The sequence below is a fragment of the Hypanus sabinus genome, chromosome 7 (genome assembly GCF_030144855.1).
Source record: "Hypanus sabinus isolate sHypSab1 chromosome 7, sHypSab1.hap1, whole genome shotgun sequence".
Classification (NCBI taxonomy): Eukaryota; Metazoa; Chordata; class Chondrichthyes; order Myliobatiformes; family Dasyatidae; genus Hypanus; species Hypanus sabinus.
The window spans coordinates 110,419,825-110,441,281 of record NC_082712.1 but is presented as its reverse complement, the minus strand read 5'-3'; the positions used below and the strand labels follow the sequence as shown (position 1 = coordinate 110,441,281).

Genomic DNA, 21,457 nt, shown 5'->3' with positions numbered 1-21,457 from the left:
GGCCCCTTCTGTGTCCTTGCATGATAAAGGGACTGGCCCCTTCTGTGTCCGGGCATGAAAAGGGACTGGCCCCTTCTGTGTCCGGGCATGAGACAGGGACTGGCCCCTTCTGCGTCCGTGCATGAGAAAGGGTATGGCCCCTTCTGTGTCCATGCATGAGACAGGGACTGGCCCCTTCTGTGTCCATGCATGAGACAGGGACTGGCCCCTTCTGTGTCTGTGCATGAGAAAGGGACTGGTCCCTTCTGTGTCTGTGCATGAGACAGGGACTGGCCCCTTCTGTGTCCGTGCATGAGAAAGGGACTGGCCCCTTCTGTGTCTGGGCACGAGAAAGGGACTGGCCCATTCTGTGTCCGTGCACGAGAAAGGGACTGGCCCCTTCTGTGTCCATGCACGAGAAAGGGACTGGCCCCTTCTGTGTCCGTGCATGAGAAAGGGACTGGACCCTTCTGTGTCCGTGCATGAGAAAGGGACTGACCACTTCTGTGTCCGTGCATGAGAAAGGGACTGGCCCCTTCTGTGTCCGGGCATGAGAAAGGGACTGGCCCCTTCTGTGTCCGGGCATGAGAATGGGTCTGGCCGTTTCGGTGTCTGGGCATGAGACGGACAGGCTGTGTGATGACGATAGGATGCTCCGAATCTCAGGCTCTCAGTGCAGTGGCTCTGGTTACAGGCAGAGGGTAGGCAGGTATGTCTCCCTACCAACTCCCAGACTACATGCTCTGAACAGTGAGGTGTGAAAATAACATGGTGCTTTGAACTTCCAACAGGCCTGCTACGAAAGAGTCAAGTTGTGGCTCCAAGACAATCTCCTGGCTGTAGGGACCTTTGCACTCTGCACGGCCCTGGTTCAGGTAACCTTCTGTCAAAACAGCAACACTTGACCCCCCATCCCCCCCTCCCTGCCCACCACGACCCAGAGGCCGCTTAACCCAACTAAGGAATCTGTGTGTCTGGGTACTTTGAGCTAGCCAAGCCCAAGGGAGGGAGGCTGCAGTTCACCAGCTCCACCTTCCTTGCCCTCCAGCCTGGAGAGTGACACGAGTAATTCAGCGCAACTGAGAGTGGCTGGGTGGGGATTTACCAGTGGTGTATGGGGTGCAGAAGGGGATGGCATCAAGCAACTATTTATGAAAAACAGACGGTCCATCACATCAGGACCAAGATGAAAGACACAGCCTCAGGAAGGGGAGGTGGACGTGCCTCAGGAAGGGGAGGTGGACGTGGCTCAGGAAGGGGAGGTGGACGTGCCTCAGGAAGGGGAGGTGGACCGGCCTCAGGAAGGGGAGGTGGACGTGCCTCAGGAAGGGGAGGTGGACGTGCCTCAGGATGGGGAGGGGGAGGTGGACGTGCCTCAGGATGGGGAGGTGGACGTGCCTCAGGAAGGGGAGGTGGACCGGCCTCAGGAAGGGGAGGTGGACGTGCCTCAGGATGGGGAGGTGGACCCGCCTCAGGAAGGGGAGGTGGACCCGCCTCAGGAAGGGGAGGTGGACCGGCCTCAGGAAGGGGAGGTGGACCGGCCTCAGGAAGGGGAGGTGGACCGGCCTCTGGAAGGGGAGGTGGACGTGCCTCAGGAAGGGGAGGTGGACCGGCCTCAGGAAGAGGTGGTGGACGTGCCTCAGGAAGGGGAGGTGAACCGGCCTCAGGCAGGGGAGGAGACGTGCCTCAGGAAGGGGAGGTGGACGTGCCTCAGGAAGGGGAGGTGGACGTGCCTCAGGAAGGGGAGGTGGACCGGCCTCAGGAAGGGGAGGTGGACCGGCCTCAGGAAGGGGAGGCGGACGTGCCTCAGGAAGGGGAGGTGGACGTGCCTCAGGAAGGGGAGGTGGACGTGCCTCAGGAAGGGGAGGCGGACCGGCCTCAGGAAGGGGAGGCGGACGTGCCTCAGGATGGGGTGGTGGACGTGCCTCAGGAAGGGGAGGTGGACCGGCCTCAGGATGGGGAGGAGACGTGCCTCAGGATGGGGAGGTGGACGTGCCTCAGGAAGGGGAGGTGGACCGGCCTCAGGAAGGGGAGGCGGATGTGCCTCAGGATGGGGAGGCGGATGTGCCTCAGGATGGGGAGGTGGACCGGCCTCAGGAAGGGGAGGTGGACGTGCCTCAGGAAGGGGAGGTGGACGTGCCTCAGGATGGGGAGGTGGACGTGCCTCAGGATGGGGAGGTGGACGTGCCTCAGGAAGGGGAGGTGGACCGGCCTCAGGAAGGGGAGGTGGACGTGCCTCAGGATGGGGAGGTGGACGTGCCTCAGGATGGGGAGGTGGATGTGCCTCAGGAAGGGGAGGTGGACCCGCCTCAGGAAGGGGAGGTGGACCCGCCTCAGGAAGGGGAGGTGGACCCGCCTCAGGAAGGGGAGGTGGACCGGCCTCAGGAAGGGGAGGTGGACCGGCCTCTGGAAGGGGAGGTGGACGTGCCTCAGGAAGGGGAGGTGGACCGGCCTCAGGAAGAGGTGGTGGACGTGCCTCAGGAAGGGGAGGTGAACCGGCCTCAGGCAGGGGAGGAGACGTGCCTCAGGAAGGGGAGGTGGACGTGCCTCAGGAAGGGGAGGTGGACCGGCCTCAGGAAGGGGAGGTGGACCGGCCTCAGGAAGGGGAGGTGGACCGGCCTCAGGAAGGGGAGGTGGACGCGCCTCAGGAAGGGGAGGAGACGTGCCTCAGGAAGGGGAGGTGGACCGGCCTCAGGAAGGGGAGGAGACGTGCCTCAGGAAGGGGAGGTGGACCGGCCTCAGGAAGGGGAGGTGACGTGCCTCAGGAAGGGGAGGTGGACGTGCCTCAGGAAGGGGAGGAGACGTGCCTCAGGAAGGGGAGGTGGTCGTGCCTCAGGAAGGGGAGGTGGACCGGCCTCAGGAAGGGGAGGTGGACGTGCCTCAGGAAGGGGAGGTGGACCTGCCTCAGGAAGGGGAGGTAGACGTGCCTCAGGAAGGGGAGGTAGACGTGCCTCAGGAAGGGGAGGCGGACGGGCCTCTGGAAGGGGAGGCGGACGGGCCTCAGGAAGGGGAGGTGGACCGGCCTCAGGAAGGGGAGGTGGACCGGCCTCAGGAAGGGGAGGTGGACCGGCCTCAGGAAGGGGAGGTGGACGTGCCTCAGGAAGGGGAGGTGGACGTGCCTCAGGAAGGGGAGGTGGACCGGCCTCAGGAAGGGGAGGTGGACCGGCCTCAGGAAGGGGAGGTGGACCGGCCTCAGGAAGGGGAGGTGGACGTGCCTCAGGAAGGGGAGGTGGACGTGCCTCAGGAAGGGGAGGCGGACCTGCCTCAGGAAGGGGAGGCGGACGTGCCTCAGGAAGGGGAGGCGGACGGGCCTCAGGAAGGGGAGGTGGACCGGCCTCAGGAAGGGGAGGTGGACCGGCCTCAGGAAGGGGAGGTGGACCGGCCTCAGGAAGGGGAGGTGGACCGGCCTCAGGAAGGGGAGGTGGACGCGCCTCAGGAAGGGGAGGAGACGTGCCTCAGGAAGGGGAGGTGGACCGGCCTCAGGAAGGGGAGGAGACGTGCCTCAGGAAGGGGAGGTGAACCGGCCTCAGGAAGGGGAGGAGACGTGCCTCAGGAAGGGGTGGTGGACTGGCCTCAGGAAGGGGAGGTGGTCGTGCCTCAGGAAGGGGAGGTGGACGTGCCTCAGGAAGGGGAGGAGACGTGCCTCAGGAAGGGGAGGTGGACCGGCCTCAGGAAGGGGAGGAGACGTGCCTCAGGAAGGGGAGGTGGACCGGCCTCAGGAAGGGGAGGTGGTCGTGCCTCAGGAAGGGGAGGAGACGTGCCTCAGGAAGGGGAGGTGGTCGTGCCTCAGGAAGGGGAGGTGGTCCGGCCTCAGGAAGGGGAGGTGGACCGGCCTCAGGAAGGGGAGGTGGACGTGCCTCAGGAAGGGGAGGTGGACGTGCCTCAGGAAGGGGAGGTAGACGTGCCTCAGGAAGGGGAGGTGGACGTGCCTCAGGAAGGGGAGGTGGAACCGGCCTCAGGAAGGGGAGGTGGACGTGCCTCAGGAAGGGGAGGTGGAACCGGCCTCAGGAAGGGGAGGTGGACGTGCCTCAGGAAGGGGATGTGGACGTGCCTCAGGAAGGGGAGGTGGACGTGCCTCAGGAAAGGGAGGCGGACCGGCCTCAGGAAGGGGAGGCGGACCGGCCTCAGGAAGGGGAGGCGGACGTGCCTCAGGATGGGGAGGTGGACGTGCCTCAGGAAGGGGAGGTGGACGTGCCTCAGGAAGGGGAGGTGGACCGGCCTCAGGAAGGGGAGGTGGACCGGCCTCAGGAAGGGGAGGTGGACCGGCCTCAGGAAGGGGAGGTGGACCGGCCTCAGGAAGGGGAGGAGACGTGCCTCAGGAAGGGGAGGTGGACTGGCCTCAGGAAGGGGAGGTGGACGTGCCTCAGGAAGGGGAGGTGGACCGGCCTCAGGAAGGGGAGGTGGACCGGCCTCAGGAAGGGGAGGTGGACCGGCCTCAGGAAGGGGAGGTGGACCGGCCTCAGGAAGGGGAGGTGGACGTGCCTCAGGAAGGGGAGGTGGACCGGCCTCAGGAAGGGGAGGTGGACCGGCCTCAGGAAGGGGAGGCGCACCGGCCTCAGGAAGGGGAGGCGGACCGGCCTCAGGAAGGGGAGGCGGACCGGCCTCAGGAAGGGGAGGTGGACGTGCCTCAGGAAGGGGAGGTGGACGTGCCTCAGGAAGGGGAGGTGGACTGGCCTCAGGAAGGGGAGGTGGACGTGCCTCAGGAAGGGGAGGTGGACCGGCCTCAGGAAGGGGAGGCGGACCGGCCTCAGGAAAGGGAGGTGGACGTGCCTCAGGAAGGGGAGGTGGACCGGCCTCAAGAAGGGGAGGAGACGTGCCTCAGGAAGGGGAGGTGGACCGGCCTCAGGAAGGGGAGGTGGACGTGCCTCAGGAAGGGGAGGAGACGTGCCTCAGGAAGGGGAGGTGGACCGGCCTCAGGAAGGGGAGGAGACGTGCCTCAGGAAGGGGAGGTGGACCGGCCTCAGGAAGGGGAGGAGACGTGCCTCAGGAAGGGGAGGTGGACCGGCCTCAGGAAGGGGAGGAGACGTGCCTCAGGAAGGGGAGGTGGACCGGCCTCAGGAAGGGGAGGTGGACGTGCCTCAGGAAGGGGAGGTGGACCTGCCTCAGGAAGGGGAGGTAGACGTGCCTCAGGAAGGGGAGGTGGACGTGCCTCAGGAAGGGGAGGTGGAACCGGCCTCAGGAAGGGGAGGTGGACGTGCCTCAGGAAGGGGAGGTGGAACCGGCCTCAGGAAGGGGAGGTGGACGTGCCTCAGGAAGGGGAGGTGGAACCGGCCTCAGGAAGGGGAGGTGGACGTGCCTCAGGAAGGGGAGGTGGACGTGCCTCAGGAAGGGGAGGTGGACGTGCCTCAGGAAGGGGAGGTGGACCGGCCTCAGGAAGGGGAGGTGGACCGGCCTCAGGAAGGGGAGGCGGACGTGCCTCAGGATGGGGAGGTGGACGTGCCTCAGGAAGGGGAGGTGGACCGGCCTCAGGAAGGGGAGGTGGACGTGCCTCAGGAAGGGGAGGTGGACCGGCCTCAGGAAGGGGAGGTGGACGTGCCTCAGGAAGGGGAGGTGGACCGGCCTCAGGAAGGGGAGGTGGACCGGCCTCAGGAAGGGGAGGTGGACCGGCCTCAGGAAGGGGAGGTGGACGTGTCTCAGGAAGGGGAGGCGGACCGGCCTCAGGAAGGGGAGGCGGACCGGCCTCAGGAAGGGGAGGCGGACGTGCCTCAGGAAGGGGAGGTGGACCGGCCTCAGGAAGGGGAGGCGGACGTGCCTCAGGAAGGGGAGGTGGACCGGCCTCAGGAAGGGGAGGTGGACGTGCCTCAGGATGGGGAGGTGGACCGGCCTCAGGAAGGGGAGGTGGACCGGCCTCAGGAAGGGGAGGTGGACGTGCCTCAGGAAGGGGAGGTGGACCGGCCTCAGGAAGGGGAGGTGGACCGGCCTCAGGAAGGGGTGGTGGACGTGCCTCAGGAAGGGGAGGTGGACCGGCCTCAGGAAGGGGAGGTGGACCGGCCTCAGGAAGGGGAGGTGGACGTGCCTCAGGAAGGGGAGGTGGACCGGCCTCAGGAAGGGGTGGTGGACGTGCCTCAGGAAGGGGAGGTGGTCCGGCCTCAGGAAGGGGAGGTTGATGTGCCTCAGGAAACGGAGGTGGACATGCCTCAGGAAGAGGTGGTGGACGTGCCTCAGGAAGGGGAGGTGGACCGGCCTCAGGAAGGGGAGGTTGATGTGCCTCTGGTATGTAACAACAACTGGCCCGGATGTGCAAGAGAATGGCAAATGAAATACAATTTTAGAAAATGCATTGTCACGCATGAAAATCATGTAGAAAGTCCAAAAATCTGAGACGTAAAGTGATTTGGGAGTCCTTGTGCAGAACACCCAAAAGCTTAACCTGCAGGTACAATCAGTAGTGAGGAAGGGAAATGCAATGTTAGCATTCATTTCGAGAGGTCTGGAATACAAGTACAAGGATGTGATGCTGAGGCTTTATAAGGCCCTGGTGAGGCCTCACCGTGAGTATTGAGAACAGTTTTGGGCTTCTTATCTAAGTAGTGCTGTGCTGTATTCGGAGAGAGTCCGGAGGAGGTTCAGAAGAATGATTCCAGGACTGAAGTGGGTAACATACGAGAAACATTTCAATGTTCTGGGCCTGTCCTGGCTGGAATTTAGCAGGATGAGGAGTGATCTCATTGAAATCTTTCAAATGTTGAAAGGCCTAGCCAGAGTAGATATGGAAAGGATGTGGGAGCGTCTCGGACAAGAGGGCGCAGACTCAGGATAGAGGGGTGTCTATTGAAAACAGAGATGTGGAGAAATATCGTCAGCCACAGGGTGGTGAATTTGTGGAATTTGTTCCCACAGACAGCTGTGGAGACCAGGTTGTTGAGCGTAGTTAAGGCAGAGATTGATAGGTTCTTGATTGGACTTGGAAAAGGCTGGGCAGTGGGGAAAATGGATCAGTCGTGACAAAATAGCAGAGCAGACTCGATGGGCCAAACACCCTAATTCTGCTCCCATGTCTTACGGTCTTATTGTAACGGAGCATCATGAGGTGCTGCGAGGAAGAGGAGACTCACAGAAAATAATTTGTTCCGGGGTGAGAGAAAGATTTACAATCACTTATTGATTAACAACAGTATCCTGATGGCTGTACACTCCCTGTACCCACACTGTACCTATACGACACTGTACCCTGTGCACCCATTGTGCCCTTACCCACACTCTCCCTGTACCACACTGTACCCAGCACCCACTCTCTCCCTGTACACACTCTCTGTACCCTTATCCACACTCTCCCTGTACCCACATTGTACCCTGTACTCACACTCTCTCTGTAACCACACTGTACCCTGTACTCGCACTCTCCCTGTATCCACACTGTACCCTGTACTCACACTCTCCCTGTACCACACTGTAGCCTGTACCCACTCTCTCTCTGTACCCACACTCTCCCTGTACTCACATTCTCCCTGTACCCACACTCTCCCAGTACCCACATTGTACCCTGTACTCACACTCTCTCTGTACCCACACTCTCCCTGTACCCACATTATACACTGTACTCACACTCTCCCTGTACCCACACGGTACCCTGTACCCACACAGTACCCTGTACTCACACTCTCCCAGTACCTACACTGTATCATGTACCCACTCTCTCCCTGTACCCACACTTTCCCAGTACCCACACTCTCCCAGTATCCACACTCTCCCTGTACCCACACTGTACCCTGTACCCACACTCTCCCAGTACCCACCCTCTCCCTGTACCCACACTGAACCCTGTACCCACTCTCTCCCAGTACCCACACTCTCACTGTACCCACATTGTTCCCTGTACTCACACTCTCTGTACCCACACTGTACCCTCTACTCACACTCTCTGTACCCACATCGTACCCTGTACTCACACTCTCCCTGTACCCACACTGTACCCTGTACTCACTCTCTCTCTGTACCCACATTGTACCCTGTACTCACACTCTCTCTGTACCCACATTGTACCCTGTACTCACAATCTCTCCGTACCCACATTGTACCCTGTACTCCCTCTCTCTGTACCCACACTGTACCCTGTGCTCACTCTCTCTCTGTACCCACATTGTACCCTGTACTCAGACTCTCTCTGTACCCACACTGTACCCTGTACTCACACTCTCTCTGTACCCACATAGTACACTGTACTCACACTCTCTCTGTACCCACATTGTACCCTGTACTCACACTCTCCCTGTATCCACACTGTACCCTGTACTCACACTCTCCCTGTACCCACACTGTACCCTGTACTCACACTCTCCCAGTACCTACACTGTATCATGTACCCACTCTCTCCCTGTACCCACACTCTCCCAGTACCCATACTCTCCCAGTACCCATACTCTCCCTGTACCCACACTGTACCCTGTACCCACACTCTCCTTGTACCCACACTCTCCCAGTACCCACCCTCTCCCTGTACCCACACTGTACCCTGTACCCACTCTCTCCCAGTACCCACACTCTCACTGTACCCACATTGTACCCTGTACTCACACTCTCTGTACCCACATCGTACCCTGTACTCACACTCTCCCTGTACCCACACTGTACCCTGTACTCACTCTCTCTCTCTGTACCCACATTGTACCCTGTACCCACACTCTCCCTGTACCCACACTGTATCCTATACCCACTCTCTCCCAGAACCCACACTCTCCCTGTACCCACACTGTACCCTGTATCCACACTCTCCCTGTACCCACACTCTCCCTGTACCCACACTGTACCCTGTACTCACACTCTCCCTGTACCCACACTGTATCCTGTACCCACTCTCTCCCAGAACCCACACTCTCCCTGTACCCACACTGTACCCTGTATCCACACTCTCCCTGTACCCACACTCTCCCTGTACCCACACTGTACCCTTTACTCACACTCTCCCTGTATCCACACTGTACCCTGTACTCACACTCTCCCTGTACTCACACTCTCCTTGTACCCACATTGTACCCTGTACTCACACTCTCTGTACCCACACTGTACCCTGTACTCACACTCTCTGTACCCACATTGTACCCTGTACTCACACGCTCTCTGTACCCACATTGTACCCTGTACTCACACTCTCTCTGTACCCACAATGTACCCTGTACTCACACTCTCCCTGTACTGACACTCTCTCTGTACCCACATTGTACCCTGTACTCACACTCTCCCTGTACCCACATTGTACCCTGTACTCCCTCTCTCTGTACCCACACTGTACCCTGTACTCACTCTCCCTCTGTACCCACATTGTACCCTGTACTCACACTCTCTCTGTACCCACACTGTACCCTGTACTCACACTCTCTCTGTACCCACATAGTACACTGCACTCACACTCTCTCTGTACCCACATTGTACTCTGTACTCACACTCTCCCTGTACCCACACTGTACCCTGTACCCTGTACTCACACTCTCCCTGTACTCACACTCTCCCTGTACCCACACTGTACCCTGTACTCACACTCTCCCTGTACCCACACTGTACCCTGTATTCACACTCTCCCTGTATCCACACTGTACCCTGTACTCACACTCTCCCTGTACCCACACTGTCCCCTGTATTCACACTCTCCCTGTATCCACACTGTACCCTGTACTCACACTCTCCCTGTACCCACACTGTATCCTGTACTCACACTCTCCCAGTACCCACACTCTCCCTGTACTCACTTTGTACCCTGTACTCACACTCTCTCTGTACCCACACTCTCCCTGTACCCACACTCTCCCTGTACCCACACTGTACCCTGTACCCACACTATCCCTGTACCCACACTATCGCAGTAGCCAGACTCTCCCTTTACCCACACTGTAACCTGTACTCACACTCTCTCTGTACCCAGATTGTACCCTGTACTCACACTCTCCCTGTACCCACACTGTACCCTGTACTCACTCTCTCTCTGTACCCACATTGTACCCTGTACTCACACTCTCTCTGTACCCACACTGTACCCTGTACTCACACTCTCTCTGTACCCACATAGTACACTGTACTCATACTCTCTCTGTACCCACATTGTCCCTGTACACACACTCTCCCTGTACTCACACTCTCCCTGTTCTCACACTCTCCCTGTACCCACACTGTACCCTGTACTCACACACTCCCTGTACTCACACTCTCCCTATACCCACACTGTACCCTGTACTCACACTCTCCCTGTATCCACACTGTACCCTGTACTCACACTCTCCCTGTACCCACATTGTACCCTGTACTCACACTCTCTGTACCCACACTGTACCCTGTACTCACACTCTCTCTGTACCCACACTGTACCCTGCACCCACACTATCCCTGTACCCACACTCTCCCAGTACCCACACTCTCCCTCTACCCACACTGTACCCTGTACTCACGCTCTCTCTGTACCCACACTGTACCCTGTACTCACACTCTCTCTGTACCCACACTATACCCTGTACTCACACTCCCTCTGTACCCACATAGTACAATGTACTCACACTCTCTCTGTACCCACACTGTACCCTGTACTCACACTCTCCCTGTATCCACACTGTACCCTGTACTCACACTCTCCCTGTACCCACACGGTACCCTGTACCCACATTGTACCCTGTACTCACACTCTCTCTGTACCCACACTGTACCCTGTACTCACACTCTCTCTGTACCCACATTGTATCCTGTACTCACACTCTCTCTGTACCCACACTGTACCCTGTACTCACACTCTCCCTGTATCCACACTGTACCCTGTACTCACACTTTAGCTGTACCCACACGGTACCCTGTACCCACACTGTACCCTGTACTCACACTCTCCCTGTACCCACACTGTATCCTGTACCCACTCTCTCCCTGTACCCACACTCTCGCTGTACCCACACTGTACCCTGTACCCACACTCTCCCTGTACCCACACTCTCCCAGTACCCACCCTCTCCCTGTACCCACACTGTACCCTGTACCCACTCTCTCGCAGTACCCACACTCTCCCTGTACCCTGTACCCACACTCTCTCTATACCCACACTCTCCCTGTACCCACACTGAACCCTGTACCCACACTCTCCCAGTACCCACACACTCCCTGTACCCACATTGTACCCTGTACTCACACTCTCCCTGTACTGACACTCTCTCTGTACCCACATTGTACCCTGTACTCACACTCTCCCTGTACCCACATTGTACCCTGTACTCCCTCTCTCTGTACCCACACTGTACCCTGTACTCACTCTCTCTCTGTACCCACATTGTACCCTGTACTCACACTCTCTCTGTACCCACACTGTACCCTGTACTCACACTCTCTCTGTACCCACATAGTACACTGTACTCACACTCTCTCTGTACCCACATTGTACCCTGTACTCACACTGTACCCTGTACCCACACTGTACCCTGTACCCTGTACTCACACTCTCCCTGTACTCACACTCTCCTTGTACCCACACTCTCCCTGTACTCACACTCTCCCTGTACCCACACTGTACTCTGTATTCACACTCTCCCTGTATCCACACTGTACCCTGTACTCACACTCTCCCTGTAGCCACACGGTACCCTGTACCCACACTGTACCCTGTACTCACACTCTCCCTGTACCCACACTGTATCCTGTACTCACACTCTCCCAGTACCCACATTCTCCCTGAACTCACTTTGTGCCCTGTACTCACACTCTCTCTGTACCCACACTCTCCCTGTACCCACACTCTCCCTGTACCCACACTCTCCCAGTAGCCACACTCTCCCTGTACCCACACTGTACCCTATACTCACTCTCTCTCTGTACCCACATTGTACCCTGTACTCACACTCTCTCTGTACCCACACTGTACCCTGTACTCACACTCTCTCTGTACCCACATAGTACACTGTACTCACACACTCTCTGTACCCACATTGTCCCTGTACACACACTCTCCCTGTACCCACACTGTACCCTGTACTCACACTCTCCCTGTACTCACACTCTCCCTATACCCACACTGTACCCTGTACTCACACTCTCCCTGTATCCACACAGTACCCTGTACTCACACTCTCCCTGTACCCACATTGTACACTGTACTCACACTCTCTGTACCCACACTGTACCCTGTACTCAAACTCTCTGTACCCATACTGTACCCTGTACCCACACTATCCCTGTACCCACACTCTCCCAGTACCCATACTCTCCCTGTACCCACACTGTACCCTGTACCCACACTGTACCCTGTACTCACACTCTCCCTGTACCCACACTGTATCCTGTACCCACTCTCTCCCTGTACCCACACACTCCCTGTACCCACAGGGTACCCTGTACCCACACTCTCCCAGTACCCACCCTCTCCTTGTACCCACACTGTACCCTGTACTCACACTCTCTCTGTACCCAGATTGTACCCTGTACTCACACTCTCCCTGTACCCACACTGTACCCTGTACTCACACTCTCTCTGTACCCACATTGTACCCTGTACTCACACTCTCTCTGTACCCACACTGTACCCTGTACTCACACTCTCTCTGTACCCACATAGTACACTGTACTCACACTCTCTCTGTACCCACATTATCCCTGTACACACACTCTCCCTGTACTCACACTCTCCCTGTACCCACATTGTACACTGTACTCACACTCTCCCTGTACCCACACGGTACCCTGTACCCACACAGTACCCTGTACTCACACTCTCCCAGTACCTACACTGTATCATGTACCCACTCTCTCCCTGTACCCACACTCTCCCAGTACCCACACTCTCCCAGTATCCACACTCTCCCTGTACCCACACTGTACCCTGTACCCACACTCTCCCAGTACCCACCCTCTCCCTGTACCCACACTGAACCCTGTACCCACTCTCTCCCAGTACCCACACTCTCACTGTACCCACATTGTTCCCTGTACTCACACTCTCTGTACCCACACTGTACCCTCTACTCACACTCTCTGTACCCACATCGTACCCTGTACTCACACTCTCCCTGTACCCACACTGTACCCTGTACTCACTCTCTCACTGTACCCACATTGTACCCTGTACTCACACTCTCTCTGTACCCACATTGTACCCTATACTCACAATCTCTCCGTACCCACATTGTACCCTGTACTCCCTCTCTCTGTACCCACACTGTACCCTGTGCTCACTCTCTCTCTGTACCCACATTGTACCCTGTACTCAGACTCTCTCTGTACCCACACTGTACCCTGTACTCACACTCCCACTGTACTCACACTCTCTCTGTACCCACATTGTACCCTGTACCCACACTCTCCCAGTACCCACACTCTCCCCTGTACCCATACTCTCCCTGTACCCACACTGTACCCTGTACCCACACTCTCCCTGTACCCACACTCTCCCAGTACCCACCCTCTCCCTGTACCCACACTGTACCCTGTACCCACTCTCTCCCAGTACCCACACTCTCACTGTACCCACATTGTACCCTGTACTCACACTCTCTGTACCCACATCGTACCCTGTACTCACACTCTCCCTGTACCCACACTGTACCCTGTACTCACTCTCTCTCTCTGTACCCACATTGTACCCTGTACCCACACTCTCTCTGTACCCACACTGTATCCTGTACCCACTCTCTCCCAGAACCCACACTCTCCCTGTACCCACACTGTACCCTGTATCCACACTCTCCCTGTACCCACACTCTCCCTGTACCCACACTGTACCCTGTACTCACACTCTCCCTGTACCCACACTGTATCCTGTACCCACTCTCTCCCAGAACCCACACTCTCCCTGTACCCACACTGTACCCTGTATCCACACTCTCCCTGTACCCACACTCTCCCTGTACCCACACTGTACCCTGTACTCACACTCTCCCTGTATCCACACTGTACCCTGTACTCACACTCTCCCTGTACTCACACTCTCCTTGTACCCACATTGTACCCTGTACTCACACTCTCTGTACCCACACTGTACCCTGTACTCACACTCTCTGTACCCACATTGTACCCTGTACTCACACGCTCTCTGTACCCACATTGTACCCTGTACTCACACTCTCTCTGTACCCACACTGTACCCTGTACTCACACTCTGCCTGTACTGACACTCTCTCTGTACCCACATTGTACCCTGTACTCAGACTCTCCCTGTACCCACATTGTACCCTGTACTCCCTCTCTCTGTACCCACACTGTACCCTGTACTCACTCTCCCTCTGTACCCACATTGTACCCTGTACTCACACTCTCTCTGTACCCACACTGTACCCTGTACTCACACTCTCTCTGTACCCACATAGTACACTGCACTCACACTCTCTCTGTACCCACATTGTACTCTGTACTCACACTCTCCCTGTACCCACACTGTACCCTGTACCCTGTACTCACACTCTCCCTGTACTCACACTCTCCCTGTACCCACACTGTACCCTGTACTCACACTCTCCCTGTACCCACACTGTACCCTGTATTCACACTCTCCCTGTATCCACACTGTACCCTGTACTCACACTCTCCCTGTACCCACACTGTCCCCTGTATTCACACTCTCCCTGTATCCACACTGTACCCTGTACTCACACTCTCCCTGTAGCCACACGGTACCCTGTACCCACACTGTACCCTGTACTCACACTCTCCCTGTACCCACACTGTATCCTGTACTCACACTCTCCCAGTACCCACACTCTCCCTGTACTCACTTTGTACCCTGTACTCACACTCTCTCTGTACCCACACTCTCCCTGTACCCACACTCTCCCTGTACCCACACTGTACCCTATACTCACACTCTCTCTGTACCCACATAGTACACTGTACTCACACTCTCTCTGTACCCACATTGTACCCTGTACTCACACTCTCCCTGTACCCACACTGTACCCTGTACCCTGTACTCACACTCTCCCTGTACTCACACTCTCCCTGTACCCACACTGTACCCTGTACTCACACTCTCCCTGTACTCACACTCTCCCTGTACCCACACTGTACTCTGTATTCACACTCTCCCTGTATCGACACTGTACCCTGTACTCACACTCTCCCTGTAGCCACACGGTACCCTGTACCCACACTGTACCCTGTACTCACACTCTCCCTGTACCCACACTGTATCCTGTACTCACACTCTCCCAGTACCCACATTCTCCCTGAACTCACTTTGTACCCTGTACTCACACTCTCTCTGTACCCACACTCTCCCTGTACCCACACTGTATCCTGTACTCACACTCTCCCAGTACCCACACTCTCCCTGTACTCACTTTGTACCCTGTACTCACACTCTCTCTGTACCCACACTCTCCCTGTACCCACACTGTACCCTGTACCCACACTATCCCTGTACCCACACTATCGCAGTAGCCAGACTCTCCCTTTACCCACACTGTACCCTGTACTCACACTCTCTCTGTACCCAGATTGTACCCTGTACTCACACTCTCCCTGTACCCACACTGTACCCTGTACTCACTCTCTCTCTGTACCCACATAGTACACTGTACTCACACTCTCTCTGTACCCACATTGTCCCTGTACACACACTCTCCCTGTACTCACACTCTCCCTGTTCTCACACTCTCCCTGTACCCACACTGTACCCTGTACTCACACACTCCCTGTACTCACACTCTCCCTATACCCACACTGTACCCTGTACTCACACTCTCCCTGTATCCACACTGTACCCTGTACTCACACTCTCCCTGTACCCACATTGTACCCTGTACTCACACTCTCTGTACCCACACTGTACCCTGTACTCACACTCTCTCTGTACCCACACTGTACCCTGCACCCACACTATCCCTGTACCCACACTCTCCCAGTACCCACACTCTCCCTCTACCCACACTGTACCCTGTACTCACGCTCTCTCTGTACCCACACTGTACCCTGTACTCACACTCTCTCTGTACCCACACTATACCCTGTACTCACACTCCCTCTGTACCCACATAGTACAATGTACTCACACTCTCTCTGTACCCACACTGTACCCTGTACTCACACTCTCCCTGTATCCACACTGTACCCTGTACTCACACTCTCCCTGTACCCACACGGTACCCTGTACCCACATTGTACCCTGTACTCACACTCTCTCTGTACCCACACTGTACCCTGTACTCACACTCTCTCTGTACCCACATTGTATCCTGTACTCACACTCTCTCTGTACCCACACTGTACCCTGTACTCACACTCTCCCTGTATCCACACTGTACCCTGTACTCACACTTTCCCTGTACCCACACGGTACCCTGTACCCACACTGTACCCTGTACTCACACTCTCCCTGTACCCACACTGTATCCTGTACCCACTCTCTCCCTGTACCCACACTCTCGCTGTACCCACACTGTACCCTGTACCCACACTCTCCCTGTACCCACACTCTCCCAGTACCCACCCTCTCCCTGTACCCACACTGTACCCTGTACCCACTCTCTCGCAGTACCCACACTCTCCCTGTACCCTGTACCCACACTCTCTCTATACCCACACTCTCCCTGTACCCACACTGAACCCTGTACCCACACTCTCCCAGTACCCACACACTCCCTGTACCCACATTGTACCCTGTACTCACACTCTCCCTGTACTGACACTCTCTCTGTACCCACATTGTACCCTGTACTCACACTCTCCCTGTACCCACATTGTACCCTGTAACTCCCTCTCTCTGTACCCACACTGTACCCTGTACTCACTCTCTCTCTGTACCCACATTGTACCCTGTACTCACACTCTCTCTGTACCCACACTGTACCCTGTACTCACACTCTCTCTGTACCCACATAGTACACTGTACTCACACTCTCTCTGTACCCACATTGTACCCTGTACTCACACTGTACCCTGTACCCACACTGTACCCTGTACCCTGTACTCACACTCTCCCTGTACTCACACTCTCCTTGTACCCACACTGTACCCTGTACTCACACTCTCCCTGTACTCACACTCTCCCTGTACCCACACTGTACTCTGTATTCACACTCTCCCTGTATCCACACTGTACCCTGTACTCACACTCTCCCTGTAGCCACACGGTGCCCTTGTACCCACACTGTACCCTGTACTCACACTCTCCCTGTACCCACACTGTATCCTGTACTCACACTCTCCCAGTACCCACATTCTCCCTGAACTCACTTTGTACCCTGTACTCACACTCTCTCTGTACCCACACTCTCCCTGTACCCACACTCTCCCTGTACCCACACTCTCCCAGTAGCCACACTCTCCCTGTACCCACACTGTACCCTATACTCACTCTCTCTCTGTACCCACATTGTACCCTGTACTCACACTCTCTCTGTACCCACACTGTACCCTGTACTCACACTCTCTCTGTACCCACATAGTACACTGTACTCACACACTCTCTGTACCCACATTGTCCCTGTACACACACTCTCCCTGTACCCACACTGTACCCTGTACTCACACTCTCCCTGTACTCACACTCTCCCTATACCCACACTGTACCCTGTACTCACACTCTCCCTGTATCCACACTGTACCCTGTACTCACACTCTCCCTGTACCCACATTGTACACTGTACTCACACTCTCTGTACCCACACTGTACCCTGTACTCAAACTCTCTGTACCCACACTGTACCCTGTACCCACACTATCCCTGTACCCACACTCTCCCAGTACCCACACTCTCCCTGTACCCACACTGTACCCTGTACCCACACTGTACCCTGTACTCACACTCTCCCTGTACCTACACTGTATCCTGTACCCACTCTCTCCCTGTACCCACACACTCCCTGTACCCACACTGTACCCTGTACCCACACTCTCCCAGTACCCACCCTCTCCTTGTACCCACACTGTACCCTGTACTCACACTCTCTCTGTACCCAGATTGTACCCTGTACTCACACTCTCCCTGTACCCACACTGTACCCTGTACTCACACTCTCTCTGTACCCACATTGTACCCTGTACTCACACTCTCTCTGTACCCACACTGTACCCTGTACTCACACTCTCTCTGTACCCACATAGTACACTGTACTCACACTCTCTCTGTACCCACATTATCCCTGTACACACACTCTCCCTGTACTCACACTCTCCCTGTACCCACATTGTACACTGTACTCACACTCTCCCTGTACCCACACGGTACCCTGTACCCACACAGTACCCTGTACTCACACTCTCCCAGTACCTACACTATATCATGTACCCACTCTCTCCCTGTACCCACACTCTCCCAGTACCCACACTCTCCCAGTACCCATACTCTCCCTGTACCCACACTGTATCATGTACCCACTCTCTCCCTGTACTCACACTCTCCCTGTACTCACACTCTCCCTGTACCCACACTGTACTCTGTATTCACACTCTCCCTGTATCCACACTGTACCCTGTACTCACACTCTCCCTGTAGCCACACGGTACCCTGTACCCACACTGTACCCTGTACTCACACTCTCCCTGTACCCACACTGTATCCTGTACTCACACTCTCCCAGTACCCACATTCTCCCTGAACTCACTTTGTACCCTGTACTCACACTCTCTCTGTACCCACACTCTCCCTGTACCCACACTCTCCCTGTACCCACACTCTCCCAGTAGCCACACTCTCCCTGTACCCACACTGTACCCTATACTCACTCTCTCTCTGTACCCACATTGTACCCTGTACTCACACTCTCTCTGTACCCACACTGTACCCTGTACTCACACTCTCTCTGTACCCACATAGTACACTGTACTCACACACTCTCTGTACCCACATTGTCCCTGTACACACACTCTCCCTGTACCCACACTGTACCCTGTACTCACACTCTCCCTGTACTCACACTCTCCCTATACCCACACTGTACCCTGTACTCACACTCTCCCTGTATCCACACTGTACCCTGTACTCACACTCTCCCTGTACCCACATTGTACACTGTACTCACACTCTCTGTACCCACACTGTACCCTGTACTCAAACTCTCTGTACCCACACTGTACCCTGTACCCACACTATCCCTGTACCCACACTCTCCCAGTACCCACACTCTCCCTGTACCCACACTGTACCCTGTACCCACACTGTACCCTGTACTCACACTCTCCCTGTACCTACACTGTATCCTGTACCCACTCTCTCCCTGTACCCACACACTCCCTGTACCCACACTGTACCCTGTACCCACACTCTCCCAGTACCCACCCTCTCCTTGTACCCACACTGTACCCGGTACTCACACTCTCTCTGTACCCAGATTGTACCCTGTACTCACACTCTCCCTGTACCCACACTGTACCCTGTACTCACACTCTCTCTGTACCCACATTGTACCCTGTACTCACACTCTCTCTGTACCCACACTGTACCCTGTACTCACACTCTCTCTGTACCCACATAGTACACTGTACTCACACTCTCTCTGTACCCACATTATCCCTGTACACACACTCTCCCTGTACTCACACTCTCCCTGTACCCACATTGTACACTGTACTCACACTCTCCCAGTACCTACACTGTATCATGTACCCACTCTCTCCCTGTACCCACACTCTCCCAGTACCCACACTCTCCCAGTATCCACACTCTCCCTGTACCCACACTGTACCCTGTACCCACACTCTCCCAGTACCCACCCTCTCCCTGTACCCACACTGAACCCTGTACCCACTCTCTCCCAGTACCCACACTCTCACTGTACCCACATTGTTCCCTGTACTCACACTCTCTGTACCCACACTGTACCCTCTACTCACACTCTCTGTACCCACATCGTACCCTGTACTCACACTCTCCCTGTACCCACACTGTACCCTGTACTCACTCTCTCACTGTACCCACATTGTACCCTGTACTCACACTCTCTCTGTACCCACATTGTACCCTGTACTCACAATCTCTCCGTACCCACATTGTACCCTGTACTCCCTCTCTCTGTACCCACACTGTACCCTGTGCTCACTCTCTCTCTGTACCCACACTGTACCCTGTACTCACACTCTCACTGTACTCACACTCACTCTGTACCCACATTGTACCCTGTACTCACACTCTCCCTGTATCCACACTGTACCCTGTACTCACACTCTCCCTGTACCCACACTGTACCCTGTACTCACACTCTCCCAGTACCTACACTGTATCATGTACCCACTCTCTCACTGTACCCACACTCTCCCAGTACCCACACTCTCCCAGTACCCATACTCTCCCTGTACCCACACTGTACCCTGTACCCACACTCTCCCTGTACCCACACTCTCCCAGTACCCACCCTCTCCCTGTACCCACACTGTACCCTGTACCCACTCTCTCCCAGTACCCACACTCTCACTGTACCCACATTGTACCCTGTACTCACACTCTCTGTACCCACATCGTACCCTGTACTCACACTCTCCCTGTACCCACACTGTACCCTGTACTCACTCTCTCTCTCTGTACCCACATTGTACCCTGTACCCACACTCTCTCTGTACCCACACTGTATCCTGTACCCACTCTCTCCCAGAACCCACACTCTCCCTGTACCCACACTGTACCCTGTATCCACACTCTCCCTGTACCCACACTCTCCCTGTACCCACACTGTACCCTGTACTCACACTCTCCCTGTACCCACACTGTATCCTGTACCCACTCTCTCCCAGAACCCACACTCTCCCTGTACCCACACTGTACCCTGTATCCACACTCTCCCTGTACCCACACTCTCCCTGTACCCACACTGTACCCTGTACTCACACTCTCCCTGTATCCACACTGTACCCTGTACTCACACTCTCCCTGTACTCACACTCTCCTTGTACCCACATTGTACCCTGTACTCACACTCTCTGTACCCACACTGTACCCTGTACTCACACTCTCTGTACCCACATTGTACCCTGTACTCACACGCTCTCTGTACCCACATTGTACCCTGTACTCACACTCTCTCTGTACCCACACTGTACCCTGTACTCACACTCTGCCTGTACTGACACTCTCTCTGTACCCACATTGTACCCTGTACTCAGACTCTCCCTGTACCCACATTGTACCCTGTACTCCCTCTCTCTGTACCCACACTGTACCCTGTACTCACTCTCCCTCTGTACCCACATTGTACCCTGTACTCACACTCTCTCTGTACCCACACTGTACCCTGTACTCACACTCTCTCTGTACCCACATAGTACACTGCACTCACACTCTCTCTGTACCCACATTGTACTCTGTACTCACACTCTCCCTGTACCCACACTGTACCATGTACCCTGTACTCACACTCTCCCTATACTCACACTCTCCCTGTACCCACACTGTACCCTGTACTCACACTCTCCCTGTACCCACACTGTACCCTGTATTCACACTCTCCCTGTATCCACACTGTACCCTGTACTCACACTCTCCCTGTACCCACACTGTCCCCTGTATTCACACTCTCCCTGTATCCACACTGTACCCTGTACTCACACTCTCCCTGTAGCCACACGGTACCCTGTACCCACACTGTACCCTGTACTC

General features: G+C 56.1%; 1 protein-coding gene across 1 annotated transcript in view; it reads left to right on the top strand.

The window, feature by feature from the left end:
* LOC132397531 (tetraspanin-4-like) overlaps window positions 1-21,457 on the top strand; it is a 101,031-nt gene that overhangs the window by 63,220 nt on the left and 16,354 nt on the right. The window contains exon 5 of the mRNA XM_059976361.1: window positions 771-854. Within this exon, the coding sequence (XP_059832344.1) occupies window positions 771-854 (84 nt within the window). The remainder of the gene's footprint in view (window positions 1-770; window positions 855-21,457) is intronic.